Below are 12,760 nucleotides of genomic sequence, written 5' to 3'. Positions count from 1 at the left end.
GAAAAAGACAGTCTCAGATAGTATAACCCTATCTGAGAGTTACCCGGGGGGATAACCAACCTAACGTTGTCTGAAGAAACCCCAGATGGGTGCAAGGGCATTGCCAGCAATGGTGTTTCCTTTACAGGGTCCCCACACACATCCACAACTCTCCTGACCTGAATGTCTCTTAGGTTTCTGTGCTTCCCTGTACAGTGTATCTGCATCCTCTGTGCAATGGGAATTATGCAAAAATGGCAAATCATACTAATCTCAGACAGAAAGCTTCACTAAGTCTCATTATGTCTGGAAATGCCTACATAATATTGTGACAGTTTGTCATTGAAACAGTCTCAGAGGAAACTCTCCTCCTTTTCTGACATCTTCCCTTTCTTTTCACTTCACTGATTGGCTAAAATATCTCACTTGTCAGTTCTATTTCCCATCATGCTGTGTGCTGGCAGAGGGAAGGTAAACAGTGTGAGGATGTTCTGTGTGTGTGTGTGTGTGTGTGTGTGTGTGCATAACCATGCGTGCGTGAGTGATGAGGAGAGAGTCCTTACTAACACACAATCCAACAAGTCTCAACACGCCCCAGCTGCCATGGGTGACACACCGCCTACCCTGGCCTAATTTCATTCATTTACAATTAAAAACCTGCATCGGTTATGGGGGAATAGTTGTATGCATGCTTACATTTTCAGACCATGTAGACACACACACACACACACGCACGCAGATGTACACACACACCTGGAAATGACTCCTGGTGTACATGATATTTTACAGGTGACACTTGACTTTGAAGCTTGGACAATGTGGGAGCCTTTTTATAGGGAGGAAGCCATATTGGATGAAAACAATGGCTTTATTTGAATTAGTCTTTCCGTGATTCCTCACCTTCTTCTCAACCGTATTGGAAGAGAAGGTCCAACGCCCCTCTCTGGCCTTCTTCTCTAAAACGTTCTGAGAATGAGGCGTGGAGAATCAAAAGGTTATTATGACACTAATCTTTCTGATAGGGCCAATTTTCAGTACAGGATTATAGGAGAATACTAATATACCTTTACTACATCACATTACCTGCACTGTGATGTTTCCAATAAAAAATAAAGGAAATAAAACACTAAAACAGAGAGTGACTTAAAATATGTACATTTATACACAGAACTTGATACATGAGAAAGGCAAGAGGGAGGACAGTGGCCAGGCGACGTAGACAGTACAGTTCTTAACGTGGTCAGAGAACAACATGTCTGGAGTTCAACTCTATAGTAGGCCAACTCAGTTCAATACAGAAACTGTGGAACCATTGAACAACTCCGGTGGGCATATCCAAGTCCAGAGCCACAGCAAATGCAAGCTTTATCGCATTTCACTTCCTGAATTAGGTCAAAGGCCACTTCATGTATCCAAAAGCCATTTAGGTCAATGGACTATAGTCTAAGACTAGTTGATCAAGTGCCATGGAGAGAAGACAACTGGTAGTTAGTATGACCCTTGTAGACTAGTTGTGCCTTCCCAGTCTGTGCAGGTGATGGTGATTATGGTCTTCTAGTGTATCGCCCCATGTAGGAAAAGTCCTTTTCAGCAGAAAGAGGGAGTTGTGTGTAAGCATAATTGGCCAGGAGTTTTTTCTTACCATGTTTCGTGACCAGTAAAAACTCTGGACCTTAGTTACATCGTATTACCCAGAATACTTCAGGCCCTACTTGTTCCTGGTCAGATCCTGTGACCAGGAAATACTCCTGGGCCTATAGGCATAAACAGTTTACCAGAGGAGGCTGGTGGGATGAGCTATAGGAGGACAGGCTAATTGTAAAGACGAATGGAATAAATGGAATGGTATGGAACCCATCATACATATGGAAACCACGTTTGACTCCATTTAATTTATTCCATTAGTCTTTACAATTAGCCTGTCCTCCTATAGCTTCTCCCACCAGCATCTTCTGCAGTATACATGTGTTTTTATACATTCATTCTCCTCATTTAACTTACTACAACTGTACACACCTCTACCGTACAAACCAAAGAAACATTCTGTTCTACAAACCAAAAATACATCTATCTTACACAGATATACACACACACACACAACATAGGCCATCACAAAAATAGCTATGTTTTGAAGAACTGAGAGAAATGCACTGCCATGTATGTAACCATATTGTGTATATTTCTTAATTAGTGATATAATGTAGAGCTAAACAGTTATTATGCTTAATATGGGTTAATATGGTAACTGTAGAATAAGCTGATTACATCGTTGTTGCTTTTTATTCAGATAGTTAGCTGTGCTGTTGGTTGCTCATGTTTAGGCCCAGAATTCTAGTCTAGAACATCCTTTGATCACATTGTCAAAACAGGAATAAAGTGATTGATTGGGTTATAGAAAAGAGAGCGATAGACCAAGCGAGAGAGCAAGAGAGAAAGAGAGATTCAGGGTAAAAGCATTAAGATGTAACAGAATGTCGCAATGTAATACAGTATAATAATACATTCTCAAGTTATTAACGTAACAAAACAACGATGACTATCATGGCTATGCATGCAAATGCGCAATTCAAACGAGCAAATCACACAAAACTGGACAAAATGATAAACAATAGTAAATCAACAACGTACAAACAGGCTTTGACCAATGATTTCTGGTGAAAAAAAGTTAACACTTCATATAGCAAGCATTATAAAAAGATGCTCGTACATTCCTGCTATAGTCGTTATACAAAATACATCTCTGATATTATTGCATTGCTTTTCATACAATAGGGTGACAAGCACAGTTCATCCATTCAACTCTATCGATAAAGGGCTTCTGTTGGGAGAGTTTAATATAACGATATCTAAATATACTCAAATCAGTCAATCTATATACAGTACATACCACACACACCTCGTTTGATGAACGTGTGTGTTTGTGTGTCCTTCTCTACCTAAGAAATCCATACATTCTAGGGTTGCATAGACATACAGTGCGATCAGAAAGTATTCATACCCCTTGACTTATTCCACATTTTGTTGTTACAACCCGAATTCAAAATTGATTAAATTATACTTTTTTCTCACCCATCTACACACAATACCCCGTAATGACAAAGTGAAAACATGTTTTTAGATATTTTTGCACATACATTGAAAATGAAATACAGAAATATATAATTTACATAAGTATTCACACCCGAGTCAATACATGTTAGAATCAACTTTGGCAACGTTCACAGCTGTGTGTCTTTCTGGGTAAGTCTCTAAGAGCTTTGCACATCTGGATTGTACAAGTGTTGTCAAAGGTTTTCAAGACGATTTAAGTCAAAACTGTAACTAGGACACTCAGCAACATTCAACGGTGTCTTGGTAAGCAACTCCAGTGTATATTTGGCCTTGTGTGTTAGGTTATTGTCCTGCTGAAAGGTGAATTTGTCTTAGAGTGTCTGTTGGAAATCAGACTGAACTAGGTTTTCCTCTAGGATTATGCCTGTGCTTAGCTCTATTCCGTTTCTTTCTTTTTTTTAATCCCTTGTCCTTGCCGATGACAAGCACACCCATAACATGATGCAGCCACCACCATGATTGAAAATATGAAGAGTGGTACTCAGTGATGTGTGGTGTCGGATTTGCCCTAAACCCAACACTTTGTATTCAGGACTAAAGTTTTACTTTAGTACCTTATTGAAAACATGATGTATGTTTTGGAAAAATTTTATTCTGTACAGGCTTCCTTCTTTTTCACTCTGTTATTTAGATTAGTATTGTGGAGTAACTACAATGTTGTTAATCCTTCCTCAGTTTTCTCAAAGTGATATTCAATGTCTGCTTTTTTTGCGATCTACCCTTCATTGTGAGGCATTGGAAAACCTCCCTGGTATTTGTGGTTGAATCTGTATTTGAAATTCACTGCTCGACTGAGGGACCTTACAGATAATTGTATGCGTGGGGTACAGATATGAGGTAGTCATTACAAAATCATGTTAAACGCTATTAGTGTCCATGCAACTTATATGACTTGTTAAGAAAATGTTTACTCCTGAACTTATTTAGACTTGCATAACAAAAGGGTTTGAATACTTATTGACTCAAGACATTTCAGCTTTTCATTTTTTATGAATTTGTAAAAATGTCTAAAAACATCATTCCACTTTGACATTATAGGGTATTGTGCGTAGGCCAGTGACACAAAATCTCAATTTAATCAACTTCAAATTCAGGTTGTAACACAACATGTGTAAAAAGTAAAGGGGTGTGAATATTTTCTGAAGGCACTTGTATGATCATTAGAGCGTATCCAATCAGATATGCTGGCCTGGTAAAAGGTGATTGTTTTATTAATCCAGCATGCATTCCTTAAATGTATTAAAATAAACTAACATGCATTCCTTAAATGTATTAAAATAAACAGTTGAGAGTTTTAAAATTAAGTGAACTCTGCCTAATGACTTTAAAACCCAGGACAAGATTGGCTAAAGAGGCAAAGTGTCTACAGAGGCAAGTTCTGTAGCTGACCACATAGAAACCAGCAGCAGAAAGGTTAAAGTTGTGTGTGTGTTAAAGGGTGCCAGCGTGTCTTTTGTGTGTGTGTGTGTGTGTGTGTGTGTGTGTGTGTGTGTGTGTGTGTGTGTGTGTGTGTGTATACATGCTTGCCTGTGTTAGTGTTTGTGTGTGCAAGCATGCGCATGAGTGTGTTGTATATTGAGGCCCAGAAGTCCTGCGTGGTAGTCCATCCTCTGATAGAGATATGAGTGCATTCTTAAAGCAGAGAGCAATAGAGCTGTGGAGGGAGGCTAGTGCCTGGACACACACACTCCAGTCCACAGCATACACACACAGGAAGCAGCAGGCAGAGTACCGGCACAATCTGCCTGTGTATGAGTGTGTGTGTCACGTCTCTATGAGGAAACACAATCCCTTTCCGCCCCTACAAATGTCCTTATCCACACTGCTGCGCCCCCCCCCCCCCCCCCCCCAGCCAGTAGGGGGCCAGGCCAGTAGGGGCATTATGCTGTGTTTTCAGAGCAGGCTCCACTGTAGAGCCAGAATGGCCAGGAGCAAGGTGAGGGCCATGGGTAGAGACAGGCAGGCAGGGGGGCACCCTGCACCCCTCACCCTCACCACCGGGGGAGCACGACCTCCTGGGTTACTGCCTATAGGCTTATCATTGTTGGACCCCCCTGGTCGACCATCAGTGACTGGAGGAGAGAGGGAGGGAAAGGGAGAGGAAGAGAGAGAGAGACAGAGAGAGAACAAGATAAGTCAAGGTAAGACATTCACAGTCGTTTTTAACTTTGTCAATCACCAGCGCTCATTCCTAACCTTAGTTGAATGGAAGTGTAATGATTAATTGAAATGTACTGTAGGCCTCTATGCAACCACACAACCCCACACACCTATACAAACATACTGTACATAACCCCATCCCTCCCCCCAACTCCACCACACACACTGATTGAGGGGTGACTAGCTGTCTAATCTCCAGCACCTAATGATGGACAGCCCTCAGAATGGGCACCAGCCACCTAGTCCATCCTGGTCACACACACACACACAGGTTCCACTTTCCTGCTGACATCAGCTCATTGTGAGCCAAAGCTGTCTGAATGAAGAGTTCTCTCTCAACTGCCCTAATCCCTCACTTCCTTTATTTTCCTTTCTGTAACACTTCCCCTCTTCCTCTCTCTCTCAAAGTTTGTCCTTTCTCAACGTCTCGCACCTTTCACCTTTCCCTTTTATTCCCTCTCCATCTCATGTCTTTACATCCCTCTCTTGATCGCTCCTTTCTATCCTCGAGACACAGAAAAGGCGGCGGCGGCGTATGAGAGACGGATGTGCCTGAACCCTGATGAAACTACGTCGGCGAGTACATAAACCGCCTCTACCCTCCGTTCTATCGGCAAACGTAGAATCACTGGAGAACAAAACTGGACGAGCTCCGTTTGTGAATATCCTATCAACGGAACCTGAAGAACTGTTCTGTTTCACAGACTCGCGGATGAACAAGGACATGTATAACATACTGTACATCTAGCTGGTTTTTCTATGCATCGGCAGGAAAGAACGGCAGCGTCAGGTAAGCTCAAAGGGAGGAGTCATCTGATGAAGTTTGTAAAAGGTTAGTGCTGCATTTAGCTGTTTTTTGGTTATTTGTGATGCATGTGTTTGGTCGGAAAATGGCTATGTTGCTGCTTTTTACGATGGACTCCTCTAACATAATCTAATGATTTGCTTTTCCTGTTAAACCTTTTTGAAATCGGACGACGTGGGTCGATTCAGGAGAGGTGTATCTATAAAACGAATAAAAAAAATATATATTTTTTTCAAATTATTAAATTTTGTTATGCTAATGGCGATATGATTTTTCGCTGGGTTTTGATCCCGCTGACGGAATGAGACGCTGAAGAGGTTCAGGTTAACATTCACAAGGCCGCAGGGTCAAACGGATTACCAGGATGCATACTCAGAACAAGCGCTGACCAGCTGACAAGTGTCTTCACTGACATTTTCAACCTCTCCCTGACCCAGTCTGTAATACCTACATGTTTCAAGCAGACCACCATAGTCTCAAGAACGCCAAGGTAGACTGTCTAAATGACTATCGCCTCGTAACACTCACATCTTTATCCATGAAATGCTTTGAAAGGATGGTCATCTCTCACATCAACACCATCATCCCACACACCCTGGACCTACCCCAATTCGCATACCGCCCCAACAGATCCACAGATGACGCAATCTCTAATGCACTCCACACTGCCCTTTTAACACCTGGACAAGAGGAACACCTATGTGCAAATGCTGTTTATTGAGTACAGCTCAGCGTTCAACACCATAGTGCCATCCAAGCTCATCACTAAGCTAACAACCCTGGGACCCTCCCTCTGCAACTGGATTCTGGACTTCCTGACAGGCTGCCCCGGGTGGTGAGGATAGGCAACAATACATCCGCCACACTGACCCTCAACATGTGGGCCCCTCAGGGGTGTGTGCCTAATCCCCTCCTGTACTTCTTGTTCAACCACAACCGCGTGGCCGCGCACAACTCCACCATCATTAAGTTTGCCGACGACACAACGGTGGTAGGCCTGAACACCGATGACGATTAGACAGCCTATAGGGAGGAGGTCAGAGTCCTGTCAGTGTGGTGCCAGAACAACAAACTAACCCTCAACGTCAGCAAGACAAAGGAGCTGATCGTGGACTACAGGAAACGGAGGGCCAAGCAAGCCCCCATTCACATTGACAGAGCTGTAGTGGAGCGGGTCGAGAGCTTCAAGTTCCTCTGTGTCCTCATCACTAAGGATCTATCATGGCCCACTCACACAAACCCAATCGTGAAGAGGGCACGACAATTCCTCTTCCCCCTCAGGAGGCTGAAAAGATTTATCATGGGTCCTTAGATCCTCAAAAAGTTCTACAGCTACACCATTAAGAGCATCTTGACTGGCTGCATCAGCGCTTGGTTTGGCAACTGCCTGGCATCCGATCGGAAGGCGCTACAGAGGGTAGAGTGTACAGCCCAGTACATCACTGGGACCAAGCGGTGACAGAAGGCCCTAAAAATGTTCAAAGACTCCAGCCCTAAAAATTGTCAGACTCCAACCACCCAAGTCATAGACTGTTCTCTCTGCTACCGCACGGTAACGGTACTGATGCACCAAGTCTGGAACCAACTGGACCCTGAACAGCTTTTACTCCAAAGCCAAAAGACTGCTAAATAGTTAGTTAAATAGTTAACCAAATAGCTACCCAGACTCTCTGCATTGAACTTTTTTGTACTAACTTGTTGGTCTCATCACACACGCTGCTACTACTGTTCATTATCAGTCACTTTATTTCTAATTAAATCTACATATCTACCTCAATTACCTCGTAACCCTGCATATTATCTCGGTACTGGTACACCGTGTATATAGCCAAGTTATCGTTACTCATTGTGTATTTATTCTTACTTTTATTAGTACGCGTTTTACTTTTCTATTATTTCTCTATTTTTATTTCTCTCTGCGTTTTTGGGAAGGGCCCATAAGTAAGCATTTGTTTAGTATCAGTAGGCTATTTAAACCTTAGCATCTCTGGGTTATTTAAACCTTAGCATCTGTGGGTTATTTAAACCTTAGCATCTGTGGGTTATTTAAACCTTAGCATCTGTGGGTTATTTAAACCTTAACATCTGTGAGTTATTTAAACCTTAGCATCTGTGAGTTATTTAAAACCTTAGCATCTGTGAGTTATTTAAAACCTTAGCATCTGTGAGTTATTTAAAACCTTAGCATCTGAGTTTTTTTAAACCTTAGCATTTGTATGTTTGTCACAGAAGCTGAGGGTTGGAGAGAGGAGGGAAATTAAGCTTAAGTGCCAATGGTTATTGTTCCCTTTGAACACAATAGACAAAGATCGACATAGCATCACTTATCCCCAATCAGACTGCTGTCGTTGTTTCTACTAGAATGAATGGGATGCATCTGGTTAGGAGGCTGAAAGAGAAGACACTTCAATATCAGCCATAGGCCTGAGCATCTTAAGGCACTACACATAAAGCTAACTACAAAGACACAGTAATGTTTTTCACAATATTCCATCTTTCTTTTTTCTAATTTTCCTTCCTCTCTCTTCCGCTCCTCCTCTCTCACCACGCTCTCTCTTTCTCCCTAACCCTCTCTGTCCTCTATCGTTCTCTCTCTCTCTCCCCGGTCTCTACTACAGTATCATCTACCTCTCTTAGATCACCTCTGTAAGACGTGGGTTTATCTTTCCCAAAAGAAGCACTTCCTTAGCCCTGGATGCTATGTCAAGAGTTTTGATATACAGTATTGTTTTTCTACACACTGAACATTTTTATTTTGTAGATATATTAAGCGTTTTTCTCCTGTCTTTGGTCGTCTGATAGTCAACAAACTGGGAATCCTCCAGAACAGTCATAACATCAATAACCAATATCCATCAGTATACAGTAAGTGATGTGAACGGATGAGAGAAAAGTGCTAACAAGCAGTGCAAAACTAGTGATGACAAGCTCTTAGAAGACACGTTGGACAAGCGTCCTTATTATAGTAGATCAAATACTGTATAAAACGTTAGAAAATATTTTTCTTCAATTTTGTACCTACTGAGGGTGACCCATTTTGTATTGATAACGTAGTCTACACATTGTTACTGTACACGCACACGAATAGGATCAATCAAAAGTTTGGACACGCCTACTCATTCAAGGGTTTTTCTTTATTTTGACTAGTGAAGACATCAAAACTATGAAATAACACAAATGGAATCATGTAGTAACCAAAAAATTGTTAAACAACTCAAAATATATATTAGCTTCTTCAAAGTAGCTACCCTTTGCACACTCCTGGCATTCTCTCAACCAGCTTCACCTGGAATGCTTTTCAACAGTCTTGTAGGAGTTCCCACATATACTGAGCACTTTTTGGCTACTTTTCCTTCACTATGCAGTCCAACTCATCCCAAACCATCTCAATTGGGTTGAAGTCCGGTGATTGTAGAGGCCAGGTGATCTGATGTAGCACTCCATCACTCTCCTTTTTGGTCAAATAGCCCTTACACAGCCTGGAGGTGTGTTGGGTCATTTTCCTGTTGAAAAATGAGTTATTATGCCATGAACACAAGGAGTCATGTGGTTTTAATCTGATTGTCAAACAAATCACTTTAAAAACTAGGTTATCACCAGAGAAAGCATACAAGCGAGCGAAACAGCGCCACTCTTTCTTACTGTATGTAGCCCATGTATCTGATGCTGTCTGGCCAAAAAGAGTATGACATGCCATCATCTTTTTGGCCAGACAGCATCAGATACATTGGCTACACATACATGTCCTCTGCCTCAAAGACTATGTCAGTATAATCAACGCACCTGTGTTTTTACTAAAGAAATGTGCATTGTCTTCCTCTAGAGTCTAAGAGCCAGGGAAGTGTTTCTACTAAGCAAACATATGGATTTTTAAGATGGTCATTTCAAGCATCATTTAGCCAGTTGTTTTAGAATTTTAGGACCCCTCTAGGTATTACAAAAAACATACAAAATGTATTTGATGAAACATTGAATTTGGCATTACTGCCATTAGCCCATAGAAACGCATTGAATAACAGATTCACTACATGGAAAAACAGATATACTTCCTTTTGAGAAAATGTTGGACTCTGAGTGTTCTTTTTTCCTGTGGAATTACCCATACTTGGAAATTATCTATTCACTTCCATACATGTTTTGGCCCAGTACCAGGTAACCTTCAGATGAGTCCCGTGACATTTTTGGGATGTCTCCTGATCGGCCACCTTCCACCGTAGATGAGGAAATCCGACATTGGCGAATGTGGTGGATTGAGATGCAGCCCATGCAAAAAAACATATCTCTAGCTTAAACTGACACATTTTGATGGGGATTTTTGTATTATTTATTATGCCTTGAGTGGAGCATGGGGAGGCCTCAAGCAGACATTTTTTTATATATATTTTTTTTAATGCCCAGCTCATGAGGCCCCTTGATGATGTAAGGCCTGAGGCAATTGCCTCTTCTACCTAATGGTAAGTCCACCAGCGAGTAACCGCATTCCACTGGGAAATCAATTTGAGGTACAAGGTTATGGTTTAGCATACACATTTAGTGTGTGTGTGTTTGTGTGTGCATACGTGTGTGTGCAACATCCAACCAGAAGAATAGAGTTAGCTGTACTACTGTGTATTCTGTGTGCAAACTTTTCCCATTACCCTCACAGTGGAAAGAACTGTTTCTCTCCTCTCCCTTTCCTCTTTCAGAGCATTCATCATTTCATCCCTGTACATGAAACATGCTCAGGTCACTGCAAGGGCAGATTTATACCTGCAGAGCATTGCTATTTCACACACTCATGTGCAAACGTGATGGCCCACACACACACACGTACAATTCAAACAAACACATGCACGCACGAACACACACACACACACACACGTTGCCTTCCCAGTCAAGTCATACAAGTGAGGGCATAGCCATGACCCCAGTGCACAAAGAAGCAGTCTAAAAGGTTAAAGTCTGGTCTGGTGCTGAAAACAGACAGACCTTCACTCCTCTCTTTCTCCCTTCCTCTTTTGCTCCCTCTCTTCTTTTCCCTCTTCCTCTCTTTCATTCAGTCACCCTTCTCTCTTTCTCCACTTCTACCACTCTCCCTCTCTCTTTTCTGTTAATTCTCTCCTTCAGCTGAGCTCCACAACTAAAGCCTCTTAGGGGGCTTCTGTCTGAGAACGTCTGAGGGAGGAAATTGTGAATTCCTCTTGAAGTAGTGGATGTTTGATTTGAGTTGCCAAACGTCGCTTCAGGAGAACATGTGTAGAATGAGAGATACAACACATTAATATCAAAAGGAGAAAAGTAAACTATAAAAACTTTGAGGTATAAGAGGTAATCATGAATGTGTTATTGTAACTCCAGGGATGAACATGTCAGGTGAAAGCGCAGTGAAAACAAGACAGACAATATTAATGCTATGGAGAGAGGGAGAAAGAGAGATCGAGGTCGAGATAGTTAGAGGTAGTGTGTGGCTCAGTTGGCAGAGCATGATGCTTGCAACAGGGTTGTTGGTTCGATTCCCACAGGGGACCAGCATGGAAAAATCCAAAAATGTATGCACTCACTAAATCGCTCTGGATAAGAGTGTCTTGCTAAATGACTAAAATGGAAGAGAGAGAAAGAAACCAAGACTGAAATGTATTTTATGTTGAATTGTATAACCTTGTTGCTTTGGCAACACACATATCGTGTGAAATGATTGCTTTGGCAACACAAGTATCTTTGTTATGGCAATAAAGCATTTTAAATTAAATGTAATTGAAAGAGAGAGATAATAATGGTTATCTTAAGAGGCTAACAGATAGGGCAGGACTCAGCTGGCTCATCTGTCTCGCTCTAAAATCCTTCTAATGAGGATGGAGAGAGGGAGGAAGAGAGAGATAGCGGAAGAGAGGGGTGGTTTGAGAGAAGGAATGGAGAGCAGAACACCTTGCTAAGATTCAATCTGGCGTTTCAGCAGGGGGCTGAATAAATGCATCATCACAAACAACAACCACCAACCGATACCATAATGGCTTTGTTTACACAGGCAGCTCAATTCTGATCTTTTTCCACTAATTTGGATTTTGACCAATCACATATCTTTTCACATCATATCTTTTTCAGAGCAGATCTGATTGGCCAAAAGACCAATTTGTGAAAAAAATATCAAAATTGGGCTGCCTGTGTAAACGCAGCCTAAGACGACTGAGACATTGTTAGGCTACGTTTACACAGGCAGTCCAATTCAGATCTTTTGCCAATTATTTGCATATCTGATACCTATCTGAGCTTTTCCCAAAACATTTACAGCAAAAAAACACCTGGAATTTCCAGTTAATACCACCTCCATGTGGATCTGAATCCTGATACAAACCCGATCCTCCAAGTGTTTTTTATGCACATGACCTGCTGTTACCATGACAACCACCCAAAATCTAAAGGAACAGTGACAGGAAATGAGCATTGCATCTGTGTGCTACTGTACTTCAGAGGCTACATCAGTGTGACAGCGCAAACCTGATCTGGTTCACATGTAAAACTGAGTGTGACGAACTTCAATTCCATGTTGTCTCCGTGCTGCTGAGCTGATTGTTGCAACTTGGCTACATGCCAGACTTTGCGCTTTTGACTTTTAATAACCGTTTAATCAAACGTTTAATCAAAATTTACCAAGGTCTTAGTTTTGTCCTTTCTCAACTTCTGTCATTCAACTATTTCACCCCAGACACTATATCTGGACATGGTTCT

At 41.7% G+C, this 12,760-nt stretch overlaps 1 protein-coding gene across 2 annotated transcripts in view; it reads right to left on the bottom strand.

The window, feature by feature from the left end:
• Positions 1-4,942: 4,942 nt before the first annotated feature.
• Positions 4,943-12,760, bottom strand: part of LOC106599532 (glypican-5) — a 241,722-nt gene continuing 233,904 nt past the window's right edge. For both annotated transcript variants that reach the window (XM_014190814.3, XM_014190815.3), the window contains one exon: positions 4,943-5,162. In XM_014190814.3, the coding sequence (XP_014046289.3) occupies positions 4,984-5,162 (179 nt within the window). In that variant the 3' untranslated portion in view covers positions 4,943-4,983. The remainder of the gene's footprint in view (positions 5,163-12,760) is intronic.

This window comes from Salmo salar, chromosome 03, assembly GCF_965601325.2.
Source record: "Salmo salar chromosome 03, fSalSal1, whole genome shotgun sequence".
Classification (NCBI taxonomy): domain Eukaryota; kingdom Metazoa; phylum Chordata; class Actinopteri; order Salmoniformes; family Salmonidae; genus Salmo; species Salmo salar.
The sequence above is the reverse complement of the archived record's forward strand: the minus strand, read 5'-3'. Positions and strand labels throughout refer to the sequence as shown.